The sequence below is a fragment of the Catharus ustulatus genome, chromosome 3 (assembly GCF_009819885.2).
Source record: "Catharus ustulatus isolate bCatUst1 chromosome 3, bCatUst1.pri.v2, whole genome shotgun sequence".
In the NCBI taxonomy this organism is placed as follows: Eukaryota; Metazoa; Chordata; class Aves; order Passeriformes; family Turdidae; genus Catharus; species Catharus ustulatus.
The window spans coordinates 96,586,496-96,605,577 of NC_046223.1; the positions used below are offsets into that span (position 1 = coordinate 96,586,496).

Consider the following 19,082-nt stretch of genomic DNA (forward strand, 5'->3'; position numbering starts at 1 on the left):
TATGGTATGATTCTATTGACCAGAAGATATTTAATATCTTTAATCATTCTTCTCATCCTTCTCAATAACCTGTCCTATCCTATTCTATTTCTTTGGGATTGATTCAGAATAGAGCTGAATTTATACAAAATTATTTTCTCCTCATAGGCTTGAAAAAAAAAGATACTTGCTATGCATTTTATATATTGTGCTTCAAACTAATTTTTGAACTGCCTTCTCATATATCTACACGTCATCTGTAATTTACAATGGTTCATATTGTCCTTGTTTAGATCAGCTTCATATTCTTTGAAGATACAAGAATACGTTCCATTTTTCCATAGATCTAAGCCACTATTTTGTAGTAGTAAAAAAATTTATTTATGTGATCGAAGGCCAAATTCTAGGATATTATAGATGAGTCTGATGACATATCTCACAGGCAAGAGAAATCAGTCTGCATGACCACTTCTTCATCATTCTCAATAAATGACCTCCAGAGCAACTATCCTCAAACATATAAGAGTTTTCTTGCAGCTCCTTCTCCCTTCCAATCTGAGAGACTTTCTCAGAATGTTTAGTATGGTGTTAACTTGCCAGGTATTTTCTAGCAAGCAGAGCCCTAGGCACCCCTACAGAACATACTGTTGGTGTGAATGGCTTTATTCTTAACAGTTGTTGAACAGTTGTGATTTCTGTTTCAACCCTTGGAGATGCTGCTCTCATCCTATCCCTTTATCCTCTTGCTAAAAATTTCTTTCATTTTTTAGTTGCTGTTAGGAAAGTGTAGAGATGTAAATTAAAGCATGATGATCATTGTGACAGCAAGAAATATTCCTATACTGGTGACAGAAATTGAGATACTAGTTAAAAAGATAATGGGTATTCAGTGTAAGGTAATATGGCTGTTCAAAACACTTAAATTAGAGAGGTAGTATGATTATATCATCCTAATGTGGTGATAAATATTTATGAATAAAAAGCAAAATCAAAGATGAGGATATCAGAAGTAGTATTAGATTTAAGGAGCTTGGTCAGGCCTTCCCCAAAAAACCTAAATCAGATTTCTCTAAAAGCCATGTTAGGGAATGTGTTCCTCAAAACTAGAATATGATGGAAGTGTTATGCTGCCATGCAGAATTACCCTTCTCATGACACTACCCCACTGCATACAATTACATGTGACTGTGTAACATAAAGGTAGCTGTCACTTCCTGTTGTTTTTCTGTAAGTATTGCCTCTGTGCATGAGTTTATACAAGTTTAATAAATAACATTATTTGGAACTTACATGTGCAACAATGTTATTAAAAATGAATGTAAAATAGATTACTTAATGTCCTCCAAGATGCCTGAAGCATGTTTTTTAGTATTTATTCCTGTTATAATTCCAAACAATTTTCAGCAGCTACTTTTAAAATTCAGTTATTTACTTATAAATAATTGATAATTAAATATATTCCGGGGCTCAAGCATCTATTTTGCAGCTCATATTTTCTCAACTGGTAAACTTCACATCAATTCCTAAACTTCTAAATGTGTAGGGAGTTGAGTCAACCTGTAATTTAATTGACAGAAGTCCATGCGGTATCAAAAATGTTAATGTGTTAGTTGACTTACAAATAAAATAAACAGTATTTAGAGTAGAATATTGTGGTGGGTTGACCTTAGCTGGTCACCAGTTTCCCACCAAGCCACTCTTACCACTCCTATCTCAGCAAGACAGGAGAAGGAAATAAGAGGGATAGAAACTTGTAGGTCATGATATTAGCAAATTGCCAAATTTACTAAAGCAAAAGTGAAAGTTTGCATGCACAAGAAGAGAAAAAAAGCCAAATATTTTGTTCTCTACTTTCCACCAGCAAGCAATGTCCAGACACTTCCTGGGAAGCAGGACTTCAGCCCATGTAGCTGTTGTGAATGAGTGCACCCTCTTCTTCCTCCTTCCTTCTAGCCTTTATTGCTGAGCCGATGTCATATGGCATGGAATAGCCCTTTGGTCAGTTTGGGTCAGCTGCCTAGTCCCCTCCCAAGATCTTGCCCACCCCCAGTCTACTGGGAGATGGTGGTGCAGAATGTTGGAGACAGCACTGTTGCTGTGCCAGCACTGCTCCGCAGTCGCGAAAATTCTGCTGTGTTATCAACTCCTTTCTAGCTACCAATATAAAGCACAGCACTGTGAGGGGGGGTGCTGTGGGGAAAAATAACTCCATTTCTGCTAGACCCAACACAAATATGTATACCTCAACCAGAACACTTTTTATTTAGGTCTGTTCTATTTTTAAATGTTATGCTAAAAAGGGAGATTAATATTATAGAAAAAAATAACTCGAAATAGCAGATTTTTTTAACCTGTTGTGTGTATGATTAATACAAGATAGTAACACTGTTGAGTTTATTTTACTCAAATTATAGATATTAGCTGTGTTACTTAAAAATGGATGTGCCTTTTGTTTTAAGGAACAAGGTGAAGCAATCTTACTGTCTCAGTATCTCAGTTTTATGTCTTTAGACATATGAATCTTGTAAAATTTAGATCTTTTAAAGTGTAACTTCCACCCTAGAGATTAAGTTCTGTAATCAGAAGCTAAACTGTTTTGGAAAGGAATTGCTGAGGAATTCATGAGGGTGCAAAAAGAGCCAATAAAAGCTGTTAAGGTGAGCAGTGCCAATATAACCCCATGGTACAACCAGCTTCCCAGACTGCAAAGGGGCAATACAGAATCAGCCTTCCCCTGTCCCTGAGCTACTCCAGAGCTGTTCCTCTCATAAGTCCCTGTGGTACATCTGCTATGAACAGGCTACATTGGAAGGGACATTATTTCTCCTTTTTGAAAATTGTTTTGTTAGTAAAATTCTGAATTTCAGTAAGAGAATACAGTAAAGAATATGTGGAGGAAAAATTCTGACAGCAGTCCTGATGTATTTTCGGTTCTAAAAGCAGACAAAAAATCACACAGTAAGGTGTAAAGGATCCTTTATGGTGCACAACACACTGGAATACCTGTTAAAAGAGTTGAAGATGCACACAGTAGCATAAAGTGGGCACAATTTTTCACCAATTAGCATAACTGACAAAAATCCCCAGTTAGAGAAACAAATGATGAGGTAATTCCTCCCTGGTTTGACCCTTTTTAGAAACCCCTCCCTTAGGTACTAACTAAACTTTGTTTATGAGAAAGTGTCTCGAAAAGATATTTTGACCTTGATTCCCAGGATTTTAACCTTGGTCCCCGGGGGATTGGAGTCTCTAGGAATGTGTTCTGTCTTTCTGTCTAACAGAGTGGGTGAAATGCTAGATGTGTATCTATGTAGTTATACAATAATAGGCTACAGAGCTACAAATATATAAATAATATATAAAAGCAAAAAGGAAAAAATCAGTTTGGCATCACTGCATTGATCTGTTTCTTGTGTACATGTGATGATGTGTTCAAGGAAATACTCTGACCTTTAAGCTGTTGATTTTAATGTTCACTCACCAAAGAAATGTTCTTAATTACAAAGCAACATCATACTTTTCCTCAATTATGAGAGAAGGGCATGAGGAAACATCTGCAAAGGCACATTTTCCCCTGTGGGGAATAAATTAGTTTCAGTTCCCTTTTTAAGATTTGGCTGCAAGGAGTAAGACAGCTAAGAACAGTTTTTCTCTATTATTGATAACTTTTACCTGCTTTTCAAAGAATTGGTTTTTTGTTGTTATTTTTCAAACTTAGTAAATAAGCTGTTTCCTTGTATTTTTCCTTCATTTTTTGTCTCTGATGTTTTTACAAGAAAAATTAGATAATCCAAGAGCAAAGGAGCTGAAATAAAAAGGCAGGAAAAGTAATTTCTGTGGTTTTGGGTTTTTTTTTCCCCTCCCTCCACAATTTCCTACTTCTGTCTTGTTTTCTCTTTGCAGACCATTCTTACCAGTTCTTCTCTGGAGCACTGCCACAGGTTTCTGAGATGATCAGTCAGTGTCTGTGCTATCTCAGTGTGTCTTTCTTCCTGTTCAATGACAGTTCTTTTATCCCAAAAGAAACTAAAATTTTTCACTTCTCTGAATTGTTGACTTTCCTCGGTATTTTCATTTCATTCCTTCCCTGACTCAATTTTTTAAAGATGCTTGCAGTGTATTTCTTGAGTTAGTGAACAATATCTCAGCACTTAGTGACAGTGTTCTGGGGATTGATCTCTATACACTATACATGGATCTCAGGCTTTTCAAAATGTAATTTTGAATCTTGTTCTTAGTTGATAATCTTCCACCCAAGATTCCAAAAACTTCCTATGCTGGAGTAAGTAAACAGAGTCCATTAAGTGAGTTCTTAAGAAGATACTTAGAGGACACCTCTCTGAAAATTATGCCTGTGGTAACTTATCTGGAAGAACACCCATATAAAGGAGGCAATAATAGCCTATTAGATTAGCACAACTGTAAACTTCTCGGGAAGAATTTTACTATTATACTTCCCAAGTAATGAGATCAACAGGCTTTAGTCTTGTCTAGACTGTATCTGTGTAACATCCAGATTTTGTTTGCAAACCCCAAATCTGAATTACTACTACACAATTGGTTTCATGAGTAATTTGACCAATGGTTATTTTCATAACTCCCTAAGATGCTGAGGAAAAGCAAGCAACAAAAGACATTTGTATCTTTAACATTTGTGCTACTAGTGTTTAGATATGGCATGCTTACAAAACCACTCCAGATGTGCTTCCTACACTCCCATATCCCATTCCAAATGACCCATACATTGCAACTTCTTGTTTGTCACGTTTAGTTGATTGTAGCCATTTCTAAACCATAGTTTATCCAGAGAGGTGACAGTTTTCCAGTGTTGAAAAGAATCACTGTGTCTTGCTGTGAAGAGTCTGAAAGCATGACTTATTTCTCCAGGATACTTGTAATTTATAACTTTGAAGCCAGGCTTTTAATTCTCAATTCTTAATTCTCTAGTTCTAGTAGATGTTACCATTTTTAATAAACATTTCAAATAAGCCAATACTGGATCAGTAAAAAACACCTTTTCCTTCTTAAAATAGCCCTGTAGCTTTAGGAATGATACTATAGGACAAAGTAGGTTGTGGAACTGTGTTGTGTCAGCTACTCTTCATCACACTGATGTATACTTTTATTCATGTCTGACAGGAAACACTGTGGGGAAAATAATTGTTATTTATCTGATGGTATTTTTCTGGCCGATTTTTTTCTTTGAGGATGTACTTGTATTTTCTGCAGATTTATGAATCAGAGAAAAATTTTTACAGTGTTTTTCCAAGTTATTCTTGTCTTATTTAGAAGAATAGAGTAAATCACAGTGGCAGTGTGTTTAATTTCAAGAGAACGAGAGAAGCTACAGTCATTAAACACACGTAATGCTATATTCTTAGACAGAAGTTTGTGTGAAACATCTCGGTGTAATTTTACTACAGGTGTTTCTATCTCAAGAGGCAATCCCTGGATTATTGTCAAAAGAATTCTTACTGCTTTATATACCATTGTCCCATACTGGTTTTCCCTCTCTTAGGATCTTCTATGAAAGATGGCTTTGCCTCTTAGGGATACTGCCTGCTGCAGCCAGTGCTGTCAAATGATAGCAGAAAGGGACACATGCCAAAGAAAATCTATTTGCTTACCGTCTTTTCCTAAACCCAGATCTTGTTCCCCTGCTTGGTGGCCTGTTCTCACTTGCATATAACTTCCCTCCTTTTCACTGACTGATATATTTTTCTCTGACTGAAGAAACTTTTTAGCTACAACTGAACCTAAATTTCATCTCCAAGTTTGCAAAAGGCCTTCTGAGGAAATGGTCCAGTTTTTAATGTTTGTTTCTGATATTTATGTGTGGATTTTCCCCTGTAGTATGCTTTTTCTGCTGGTCAATTTTCCTTGGTATTTTGTTTTTCACGTTTCATATAATAATAAAACCTTTATTTAAATGTTGTGACAGATGATTTCCAGGAATACATTTCGGTCAAGATATGTTTGTGAATCTTACACAAAAAAAGTTGTTAAACATTTTTAAAATGAACACGTATTATGAAACTCTGGAGAAAATGCATCAGACTTCAACACAAAACAAATCTGAAAAAAATTAGTCCTGCATGAATGGCAAAATGTTAAGAAAAATAGTGACTAACAAAATTTCCTAATCAAAACAGTGTTTAAGATAGAAAATTCACAGTGTTTTAATGTACTATACTCCTTCCAGTATGCAGAGATCATAAATGCCTATGAGTACCTGGTGAAATTTAAAGTTCAGACTTTAAATAACAGGAGAAGTAGTTGCTAAGAAGGTCTTACTTGGATGACTTGGAGCATTCTCTATCCAAAATGAACACTTGACATAAAACTTGTGTTCTTACGAATGATATGGTATGTCTAGATGTTTCAATATGTTGTCATGTTCACCTAAGAGTCTCATGCTTAAAGCTGTTTAATTTTTTGTAAGATCTCAAACGGAATACAATTTCAAAAAAAATTATTTTTACTGGTACTTTTACCTGTGTGAATGATTGCACCAACATATGTGAATTCTTTGACTGAAACCACTTTGGGCTCTAACATATTTCTTTCTGGATAGATGCTTTACTATAACTAATAAATTAATATAACGTTTCCTAAATGCAAGGTTTATAAAAGTCCTGTTTCCATGCATATTCTAGGGAACCTTTTTCGCCTTCCATCTAGAATATGCTTTTAATATGTTTTCATTTGGAAACTGACCCTGAAGCATACATTTCATGGAAAAGAAGAACTTTGTTTCATTGCTGTTCTTAGTGTTCTTTTTGTGTCCTTTTTAGCACAATGTCCAGCAAATGAAATTCGTACAGAATCATCAGGAGTGATCCTCAGTCCAGGTTATCCAGGCACCTACCCCAACTCTCAGACATGTTCTTGGACCATTAAGGTTGAGCCAGGATATAACATCTCCATTTTTGTAGAAATGTTTCAAAGCGAAAAGCAATTTGATGAGCTGGAGGTATTTGATGGTAAGAGAGATTTAAATTCTATCTAATTTCACAAGAACACATACTGGGTGGAGTGGGCCTTGAGTTCCAATTGTTGTGATCCTAGTGCAGTGATATATCTGAAACTTAAACAATAATTCAGAATTCCTATTACTTTTGCCTTATATCTAAATCTACTAGCCAATGAAAGTTTTTGTGGATGTACTCAGGACAGAGAAGGTTTTAAATTTTCTTAGGTATTGTTACAGGAGGAGCAGTAACAGCTGCAGCTTCCCTAGGAAAATCACACTGTTTTCTATTTCCTACTTAATTCTTATTTTCTACTTCATCCTGAACTTATTGTGACTTATGTTCTCACTGATTGACAAGGATAGCTAGTGTATGATTGTTCTTAAATACATTTTTGTTCATTTAGAGACCATTATCATATCTTCCGTCATTAACCAAGAATATACGAAAAGTATGATAGAATGATGAATATTCACTCTGGGAGTTTCACAGCATGAAAAAATATTAAAAGGTCACATCTTTTGAGTTATCTTGTTCTAAGTATTCTTCTGGAGGATTAGATTTTAATTTCTAAAATTGCTAACTTTTTTCACTTTTTGATAGAAACATCCTAAAAAATCCTCAATATTTTTAATGTTTTTAAAAACGCCACTTCATTAGCATATTTTTTCTTCATATAATGCACACTGGTTATATAATGTACAGGTTAGTGCAGAAAATAGTCTACAAAAATCTATTAAGACTGGCTTTTCCTACATTCCATTTTTTTATCAAAGACAATATGGAACATTACTGGAAGTTTTCTAGTGGTCTGATAACTTTGTTTTCTTTTGATTAATTCTGTTGAGATAGCATAATTTTCTTGATGCATAATTTTGTTTTCTTTCCAGTGATTTTAAATGTAATGAAACCAGGTTATCAATAATAGATCTGAGAGAAGAACTAATGTCATTCCTACATTTTAAAGCATTTTAGTTTCATGGCATGAAATAATATTCTTACAAATTCATATCTACTGCAGCTCTGCAGAAGTAATTTTTTTTACCACCTACCAGCAACCTTAAGTGAAAAAGATAATGGCATATTTATAACCTCTCAACTACAGTGCCATGTGGAGATTCCTGAGCTAGCTCTCAACATGTTGATATTCAGATATGGCCCATTGCAGTGCCTTGCAGAGATACTTGTTTGTGTCCCTGTGGCCACATTAGCAATGTGCTTTGCTAGACTTATTAGCTGTACATCTCAGCATGAATTTTTGGGGGCAGAAGGTAACGCTGATGTGGCTGTACTGCTTCAAGTGATGGCTCTAACTCAAACTCAATATTGTTGCATTTTGCAACAAATGTATTTCATATTGTGGAGCTTTGTGTGGTCCAAAACAGTGTACTTCATCTAGGTTAGTAGAGCTGCACTGTAACAAGTAAAGATACATCATCAAACTTCATGCAGAAACTGTATAAAGATTTTCAAGACAAATTTTAGAGAACTAGGGTTGCTAAGGCAACTTAGGCATGCAAACCCCAGCAGAGACTCCACCTATCTGACTGCACTGTACATTATGCTGCTTCAGCACCTGGGTGGTAATCAGGATAAGCAGGCAGTCAGTAAAGTCACCCTGGTCAACTGGCAGCAACAAGCCCATCATTACCAATCATACCCTTAGGAGATCCTATCTGGATTCTAAACCAGAGAAGTCCTAAATGTTACATGAACATAATTATTAAAGTATTTTGAACATGAAAATACTGCATTCAGGCTATTTACACTGGATAGCATTAATGTAATACAGAAAATATTCCTTTTTTTCTCTCTGAAATAAACCAAAACTAATCTATCACTGAAAATAGAAGGAAATGCCAACTTTTATCTAATATTCAAGAGACCATTATATGGCAGATCACCACACTGGAAGTTGAGTGTGTTGAGTATTTCAATAATTAAATGTACAGTAATTTCAAGAATACAAGCCGCACCGTTTTGACTAAAATTTTGCTCCCACACCGGAAATGCGGCTTACACTCAGGAGCAGCTAATATGTGAATAATTTTCTGACATTTCCAACCCTGGAAGTGGAAACCGAGGCGCCGAGTGGAGCATCTGGCAGTAAAACCCGGCATTGTGCGATTGTTACAAATTGGTTATTCTGTTGCGCCGTGGGTGGAGCTGGCTCCCTGCAGGCAGCACCGGGGGGCGGGGAGAGGTGGAGGAGCTCCCTCCTTCAGGCAGAGCAGCCCGGGGCAGAGACGGGGGGGCCCCGTGCTGCCATCCCTGCAGCCCGGGGGGAAGCAGGGGGCTCCTGTCTCCGCCTACTGCTGCTGCGGGTGCCAGCGGGCTCCATCCCTGCCTGCCACCACGGGACAGCGCCGGGCCAGGGCGAGCGAGCCCGGTGGCAGCAGCAGCCGGCCCCGAGCGGTCCCGCCAAGCGGCCCCACTGAGCTGGGCCACCTGGCCCTGTCAGCCGCCCCGAGAAGGCCAAGCCTGCACAGCCCGAGCTGAGCCAGTAAACTCTGCCATGCCGTGATTCTGTTACTGTTTGGCAACTTTGTTGCATGCGGGTCCTCGCTGCGAACGACAGAGCGGCTTATAATTGGGTGTGGCTTGTGTATGGACAAAGAACGCCCAACACCCGGAGATGCGGCTTATAGTCTGTGCAGCTTGTAATCGTGAAATTACTGTATGCCAGATTCAAGAACACTGAGTCATGCTGCAGACCTCCCTGAGCACCATCTAAGAGCTGACTTCTAGGTAAGGTGTCAAAACTGAAACTCAACTCCAGGAAAAACAAAGCAAACTAAAATACATTGAATCAAGCCTCTGATCCCCTAATGACTTAAAAATCTGATGTGGCATATGGTGCTGCAAAATAATTTTATGATCACTAATAAGGATTCTCACCTTATTGTAGGTAGTAGGTCTTTATTTGTGGAAGTCCATTTTTTAGTCCCTTGAGAATTTTAAAAAGAACATTTACATTTCAAACTGCAAAAGGGGTATTAAAGAGACTTACAAAATCCAAAGTGAAGCACAGAGTATCTGAGTCATATATCATTTTCCAAATAATTTTTTCAAGCAATAATAGGAATTGACCTTAACATTCCTTATTTTTTATCCTACACTGTAGTCATCAAACATTAACTCTGCAATATGATAAACAAACAAGTCATGAAGTATTTTGATGAGGACATGCTGAGCAACCTATGCCCAAAGCAATGCTTATTTGTTCTTATTTTGTAGATGCATTTATTATTTATATATTTTTAGTAATGCTTACTTAGTTGTAGTATTGTCATTAGAGTGACTGAAATGCATTTCCTAAGAACTGGGAGATAATTTTAATATTTATGTTTTTGTGGCTTCCAGAGCCTTTCTTTTGTACTTGAAATGTCCCAGTCATAAAATACACCTATTTTTTATTGAATTGGGTGGGGCTGACGACAGTTTTTAGGTGTCATTTGAATCATTTTTATTTTTGTATTTTCATATAACATAAGAAGACCTGATCAGGCTGTAGCTGCTCAAACTTAGCAAAAAAATGAACGAAGAAGCTCTTTATTTGTGATGGTAATTCTGACCAAGTTGATTGACATACCTTTCTTGAACTTGAGAAAACATGGAGCAAAAGACATGGTGACAATACGGAAGGGACTGTTCAGGTGGAGAAAACAGCCTTCATATGGAAAAAAAAAGCCATTTCATGTTTTGGAAAGCTACCAGTTGGAGATTGGATTGATATGTTTTTTGGTTTTTTTTTACTCTTGCATATATAATTAGTCCTGAAATCATTATCTGTGCCTCTAGGGTTCCGTTCTGATGAAGACAGTGATTTAGGGCCAGGACACAATTTTGTATTGTATTTCCCGCTAATGAACACTAAAATGAAACTATAATAAACATACTAATTAACAAAACTGAGTCATAGTGAAGTATGGAAATTCATAGCACTTGTGCATATGTGTATTCCAAGTGAAACTGTGATAATCATACAGATGATGGAGCTTTTTTTTAGCTACTGTGTTCATTATGTAATATGGTGGTGTTTAAATTATACAAGATGCACAATATCAAAGAATGTATGCATTTGCTATCACTCACTAGTTAGAAAATAGCTGAAATAAAAAATAGATTTAAAAGGGCAAGGAGCAGAAATACATTCAGTGTATTTGTATCAAATGGAAAAGAGTATCTTTTTTTTTTCCCAAACAACTACTTTTTTCAGTGTTTATGGGGAAATCATTAATTGCTTTATATTTCCACTTGTTTGTACCAAGATTTTTTATCTTGGTACAAACAAATGGAAATATAAAGCAATTATAGTGCTCTAGTGAAAACCTAAAACCAGATGGACAGCTTAAATCAATATCTATTTGTTATTTCTCTGACAAGGTAGCGTCAGGCTATTTCCTATTTTACCATGTTCACATTCACAGCAAAGTTACAATATGGAAAGAGTTACTTAAACTCATAGTGCTTTAAAACTTCAATAGTTTCTTTATTCATCTCTGAAGGTTCTTCTGGGCAAAGCCCTTTGCTGGTTGCTTTGAGTGGAAATCATACTGGGCAACTGAACTTCACAAGCAAAATGAATCAGCTATATCTCCGCTGGTCAACTGATCATGCAACCAGCAAGAAAGGATTCAAGATCCGTTACTCAGGTAACTACTCATGCTTTCTATTAAATTCTACTTTGTGAATATACTGTTGTCCACCTAGACTTTAAGCCATGACAACTGTTTAGCATCAAATAGAACTTGTGATCTAATGTCTGTTTTTCTGAAGATAATTTATTAGAATGTATATTTTAAGGATGTGAAATCATTCTAAATTTAAGGTAAGCATAGAATTTGGTCCCTCCATGTTTTCCCAGTGTGACAGAGATCTCCAGATTAATACTTCCCCAATTAATACTCCTCTCTGCACATGTTCTCTTGTCTTACCAGATCCAGAGAGAGGACTTTGAAATGCAGTGGTAGGGATAATAACCCTTAGATTTACAGAAGTACTCAGAAGTGAGAATTTTTGATGCTCAATAGCTGTGCAGTAGTTCAGCTGCAATTCAGTACACAATTATTAGGTTTACAATTTCCTAGAGTTGCAGTTCACAACTGCACTAATTCCTATGTTTTTCTTCATGTACAAATAGGAAGGGGGGAAATAAACCCCTCATTTCTTCAACAGGCTGCATATGAATCAGATAATATGAAAATATATAAGTAGTCTGTCTAAATAGTGCTAAAATTATTTCCATTATTAATAACAAAAATCAAGAAGAAACATACTGCAGTACTGGGTTATGTGTGTGTGTGTGTGTGTGTGTATATATATATGTATATATGGACCCTTACTCAGTTTGCAGCCTGTTTATGATGTCTCCACACATACATCTACAGACATATTGCTATTAAAAGGCTTGGTTTAGGGATCATTTACATGATGTAAAGAGCATGTGTGAGAGAGAAAGGTGATAATTGCTATCATTAGCATTTGCTTCTTCTGTGTTTGGACTTGATTAGCAACATAAAGGTTGTGTGTGTTAATTTTACTGGCTAATAACTGTCAATATAAATTACGCAGAGAAAGGGATACTAAGAATATTTTAGCAGAACATTTCATGAAGCACCAGGTATCTCCCATTTAGTCACGATAAATGTTCTTGGGGAGACAGGTGTGGGGAGCTCACTACTTTTCTGTACCTCCCATGCTCTGCCTGTCTAACTTCCGGAAAGTTTCTCCTGTTACTGAAACCTAAGATCAGAGCTCAGCTCAGAGCACAATTGTGATTGCTTGTGGAATTTAAGAACTAAGCAGAAACTGTTAGCAGTCAGGAAAAAATCAGCAAAATCATCTTTACCTGCACCTTCACCTGGATAATTGCTGGAGAGAGACTGAAGCTGAGGGAGGGGGAAAGGAAAGCTTCTTTCAAGGATGCTGGAGATTAATTTAGTTTTTCATAGTAAAAAAGTAATTTCAGGACTTAATAGGTGGATTGAGATTGTGCAAGAGGGAACAAACAGAACCTGTCTCATCATAGCCCTCAATTGTGTGGTAGTGAAAGGAGTAGACTTTCATTCATGAGTTCAAAGTGAGGAAGCAATATCAGGGTTACATGTGAATGGGCTTCATGTGAAGGTTTTTGGTTTGTAAGTATCAAATTTTTAAAGAGACTGATTTTGGAAGAATGGCAAAATATTTTGTACCTTTACATGTACACAAATCACATTTTACAGTACTGAATAACTGGTCTGTAATTGGTATGCTCTATTCAATTTTTATGGCACAATCTCTAACTAACAATAAAATAGGGGGACTGGAGACAGATATGCAATCCTTATGGCTATGTTTTAGGAACAAACAACAGTTTAGCTTTTTCTGCTTCAATAGCAGTCAGTGCCTGCATTTTTCTTTAAACTTCTGTCCATTTTACATGAGATTCAATGGAAATAATCAGCACGAAAGAAGACTTACAGTCAACAGCAACATAAACAATTGGATTTGAATCCTAATAAGGGACAGCAGGAAAGTAGGAAAAATACAAGATTGCAAAAAGGCTATTGATACTGTGGCAGCTGTGACTGAGCCAGCAGGCTTCCTCACCATAAAGAACCTATTGGAATGGATTACTGCCCTCCCATAACCTTTCCCTTCTCTCTAGCTACGCCTGTGCACAAAGTTTTGTAAACTGTGGTTTTGTCACAGCTAGATTTCACTTGTAGTTACAAATTTTATTCACTGTTAAAAAGTGCTAGAAGCTTTTATGGCAATGTTTAATATTTTCTTTAGCATACAACCTTAATTGTGTAAGCTGTTTGCTTAATATTAATAGTATATTTACTATCATGAATTATACGAATTTTTGCTAAATCTCAGTGGAAAAAAACTGAGGCATTACACCAGATGGGTATTCTTTTAAGGGGTTTGACATATAGAGGCACTAGTGTAGGTTTTGGTCTAAATTATACATTTCCTAATGGCACTAATGCCTAGATATAAATGATCTCTTTCTCAATCTATGGAGTATCTGCATAGCATCCCTCAATAATTTATAACCCTGCATGTACATTCCTACCCAAGCAAGCTATGATCGAAGAGGTAGATAAAGTGCACAACAGTACCTGGCATATCTGCTGAAGGCACAAGGACTTAGAACCAGACGGGAACTCCATTTTCTACTTTTCAAATTTACATTGCCATTATAACATTTTCAGGCTTTTGTTTAACTTTTGGTTATTCACTCAAATGTAAATAAGTCAAGTGCTTACTTAGCTAATTTGTAATCTCTTGCCAATAGTGCTATTTTTCCATATACCTCAGATTCAAGTGGCCAGGTTTTTGTAGCAGAGGGTCTACAAGTATGGCTTCTGTGAGAAGCTGCTACAAACTTTCCCCCATGTCCAAAAGAATCAGGTCCAGCCAGTTCCAAGATGGACCTGTGGCTGGCCATGGCTGGTGGTATTGGTAGTGCCCCTGCAATAACACACTTAAAAATATATATATATATGTGTATACATATATATATATACACTCAGCAGCAGCTAGAAGGAGTGAGAATACATGACAGTGACAATTCTGAAGAAACTAAGGTCAGTGAAGATGGAGTGGGGAGGAGGTGCTCCAGGCACCAAAGCAAAGTTTCCCTGCAGCCTGTACTGCTCTTTAACCCTAGCACCCCTCTAAGGCCCATCCAGCTGCTTGCTCACTCCCCCCACAGCAAGATACAGGATGGGGTAGAGAATCAGAAGAATAAAAATGAGAACTTGTGGGATGAGATAAACAGATAAAGTTTAATAAAACACTAAAACAAATTCCTTTTAAACAAAAGCTGCACATGCAATCAAATTAAAATAAGGAATTAATTCCCATTGACAGGTGTTCCACTATCCCCAGGAGAGCAGGGCTCCACCAGTCTTAATAGTGACTTGAACATAACTTGCAACATTGGTCCTTTTTTCTTCTTCTCACAGCTTTTATTGTTGAGCATGCCACCATATCTTATGGACTATCTCTGTGGTCAATTTGGGTCAGATGTCTCATCTTTGTCCCCTTCCAAATCCCTGTGCATCCCCAGCCTCCTTGCTGGTGGGATGGTGTGAGAAGCAGAAAAGGCCTTGACTCAGTATAAGTCTTGCTCAACAGTGATATCCCTGTATTATCAACACTGTTTTCATCAGAAATCCACAACACAGCCTCATATTAGAGCCTTTGAAGAAAATGAACTCTATCCAGCATACCTGAAAAAAGAGGAGGGGAAGGGGAGGCCAGGTAGGGCAGAGGCTTATCACAATTTGATTTGATTTCTCATTATCTTACTCTGATCTCGTTGGTAAAAGATATAATTTCCCCAAGTCACAAGCCTTTTTTTGTATTTTCTCTCCCCTGTGTAGTTGAGAAGGGGAGCAATTCAGCAGCATCCAGCAAGGGTTCACCCAGCACACTTTTATTATGGTCTTTTAACCTCATGTGTAATTGCAATAAGTTTAATTCTTCACCATTCTTTTCTTGTTATTTTTAAGCTTTGGGCATGTTAAACAAGTGATCCTACTCCCACTCTATTACAATTTAAAATAAAATAATATTGATTGGTCTTTACAATTTCCGGTTGATGGTTAGAAGTGACAAGGCAACTATGTGAAGAAGACCATCAGACCTTATATAATTGTTTCTTCTGGAGTTTGTAAACTTTTAGGTGGTGATTTGCACAGCAGGAAGGTCACAGCAGAGGTTTATACAGTACTGCAAATTACAAAAACATATTCAGGATGATTTGTAAATATTGAACCACCAGTAAGAACAGCTGTCACGTAAATAGTAGGTTATTTAGTTTTAACAGGGTATTTAGTTTTGGAAGGAGCAGACATTCACAAGTGTATCACTAAAGAGGGAATAGGCCTTTGTGGATTTACTTTGTCTTTTCATATTGTTTATTTGTTAGATTTAAAATAAAATGTGAAAGGAAAAGAATGACAGCCTGATCCTTTTTTGTTGCTTGATTGAGTATTATTCTCCATTTTGATCTTGTACAGGAAAGTAAAAAGTAAAATATGGAATGGATGGTCCATTAATTACGGAAATGGTTTAGTAATCAGAAAATATATGTTTAGTTTTCTTACATGATATATGTTTAGTTTTCTTACATGACCTTACCTACTTTCTTTAGGCAATGTCCAATTTCTTATCTATAAAGTGAGTATGACAGTAGCCCTCTTCTACAGCGGATATTTAAAGAATAACAGCACAAACACATAAGATTCCCTGGTAATATGACAAAGACATTTAATTATACAAAAGGGGAAGTTATGAGCAAGGAGCATATAGCATTTTATTTCTCAACATAAAATCTAGCATGTAAGGTAAACAGAGCACTGTGGTGTCTAAAGGAATTTTTTTCATTTATTTATAATTTCAAACATAGTAAATGTTTCTGTGAATACTTACAAATATCTTCTTCATATTAGTTTTTTGACTGCGGATCAAAGATACTGCTGGGGAACCAAGTCCTTTGCTAAGATAAATTCTTTGATAAAATATTGTAGATTCCCTGTAGAGAGTGAGTTCTACAAAATCGTCTGGGAGGGTTGGGACATGGAGTTTAAAAGAATTTTAATTTTTAATTGGGAGTCATTTAATTGAACTTCCCTGAGACAGTGTCTCCAACAGTAAAAAAACCCCTCAGCATAAATGTTTAAATGTTCCATCTATTAAGACAATATGCTTTGTTAAAGGAAAAGTGTGATCCTGCAAAAGCAAGATCAGTGTTTAAATGTGTTGCTGTCTACATATTCGTTGACTAAGTGATATGTGATTTAGCTAGCAGCTATTATCCTGTTGGTATTCAGTGGCAAATTACGAAAGTTATGAGGTTAAGTGTGCTGAATGTTTTGATTATAAGTGAGCTGAAAATGTTCATTATGTTGCCTTACAAAATACACTGTTATCTAAGACGTCTTGAAAGAATGTGGACAATATGTCATTTGGAAAAGTAAATGAAATCTGTAACTGTAAAGTTACTTCAGTCACTCGAACCGTCATAGAAGTTTATCACATTTTATGGTAAAACATTGTCATTCTTGGATAAGAGCACTCCTGTGTCATTACACCTATTTCACATAAACCTCATAAGATTCCAGGACAGATTCCCCTCATAAACTGGCTCGGAGAAAAACAGCATTTTATCACAGTGGTCCTTGACACAAGGCTGCAGTATTTTATGAGTTCACTGTACAGATTTTGCTTAAGCTCAAAATTTTCACTCAACTTACAGTATCTGTAGTTTTCAGTCTGGCATTCTTCAAGCACTTGCTTACACTTCAGGTCTTCAGACATTTATTTATTGCTTTGTGTGTGGTTCTTCTGTTAACATGTCAGTTCCTGATCCTAGAAATTGTTATGTGTGCTTCATCCTGAGCTCTGAAGAGAGGTCAGTTTAAAATTACTAAAATATAGATTAAGAAGGAATTGTATGTAGACATCCCTATTCCTTTACTGTATTGAGTGTGCTTTTTAGAGTTGTGAAATAAAATGCATCTTCAGGAATTTTAGATAATTTGTTTAAAATTATTTTCACCTTTTCATGCTATCTAAACTTAGACATAATACATTGTTGTGAGTGTCACACTTTTCGTATCATGCTGCCTTGGCAGCACAAAATACTGTAGTTGTAGTGGGACTTTTACATGGATGTGGATTACAGTCACTGCTTGCCTGTAACCTTGTTGCTGGCTTCTGACTTGCTACCAACCTACTGCTAGTACTTTAAAATGTCATTATTAAGAATTTCTGTAAGAGTGGAAGATGTGTCTGCTCTATGTTAAATATATTTCAAATATAAGTTATCCAAACATACGTGGTTTGCATAACAAAATGCATGCTATGTGTTTCAGAAACAGTTTTAACAGTCATGAAAGTGTAAAGTTTGGAACTGTGGGAACACAACTCCTTTCTGATACCTGGGATCTTTTCTGCTATCTGGTGAACTTTTTCATTGTACTTCAAAGAATCCGCCTCAGTTCATGTAGTCCTATTCATATACCTTTTTTGTCCCAAACCTTATACTCATTATGGTCAAAATACCTCTGCCAAAGCAGTTTACCTGTGCTCCTCAACCCTTCTTTCTGATCTCCACCCTTTTTCTACCTCGCTGTACAAATCAGAGTCTACTTTTAGTGGTAGAAAACGTAAGCTTTTTCTTTATTCAGCTTTTATCTATCTTTCTTTCCCATCTAGCTTGCCATCTTAATTTCTCTTGCTTCCTCTTTACTAAGACTCCTCTAATTTGTTATTCTCTTCCTTCCTTTTTTCTGTCCCTGATCTTCTCTTTCTTTGTCTCCCACTAGTTAATTTAATTTGATTTTATAATTTCCAGTTTCTTTCCCTGAATCGTATTTTACTCTGAACACAAACTCAGTCTCTGATGCATCAGTCTTTTTGATGCCACTTCTAATGGGTAACCAAATCCTTCTCTTTGATTTTCACCACTTTCTCCTTGTCTCCAGTCCCTACCTTCCTGTTTCTCATTTCTTTACACAATCTGACATGGCTATTCTTCCCCATGGCTCTTAAATCAGCACCTTCATGTCAAACATTCTTTCTCTCTTTTCTCAAGTTTTAACCTGCCTACCCTGTCAAACACATCTCATAGTTTTGTATTCATACTCGATCATCTGCCTTTAACTTTCACAAAGTTTTACCAAGGCATCTCAGTTCCCAGATCTCCCCTTCCCTATTTCCTGCAGTCCATGAAACTGCTACCACTCACTCACCTTGGGTTTCAGGGAAAGTGACAGGTAAAACACTGTTACTGATTAGTAACAATGGGTTGAAGAGATGGTTGAAAAAAAAAAAATGTACGGGAGTCATCAAGGTATCTGGGAAAGGAGGATATAGTTTTCTGTAGAATAACCACAACAATTAACTTTAAGAATTAAGTATTTTTCAAAAGGATGTTGAAGTAAATTCTGAGTGATATTGGTATTTTGTCTTCCTTCTTGTTTTCTTCGATAAATTTCTTAGTTCAAAAGATTTTATGGTTTTTGTTTTTTTTTTTTTTTTTGCTTCACTCTTCTCTGAATCTGAACACCATTCATTCCGTGGAGAGCTTAAACCATGCTTTTGGGCTCAAGGCATTATTAAATGTTA

General features: G+C 36.5%; 1 protein-coding gene across 2 annotated transcripts in view; it reads left to right on the forward strand.

The window, feature by feature from the left end:
• CSMD1 (CUB and Sushi multiple domains 1) overlaps positions 1 to 19,082 on the forward strand; it is a 1,108,435-nt gene that overhangs the window by 997,590 nt on the left and 91,763 nt on the right. For both annotated transcript variants that reach the window (XM_033053649.1, XM_033053650.1), the window contains exons 47-48: positions 6,774 to 6,962; positions 11,459 to 11,605. In XM_033053649.1, the coding sequence (XP_032909540.1) occupies positions 6,774 to 6,962; positions 11,459 to 11,605 (336 nt within the window). The remainder of the gene's footprint in view (positions 1 to 6,773; positions 6,963 to 11,458; positions 11,606 to 19,082) is intronic.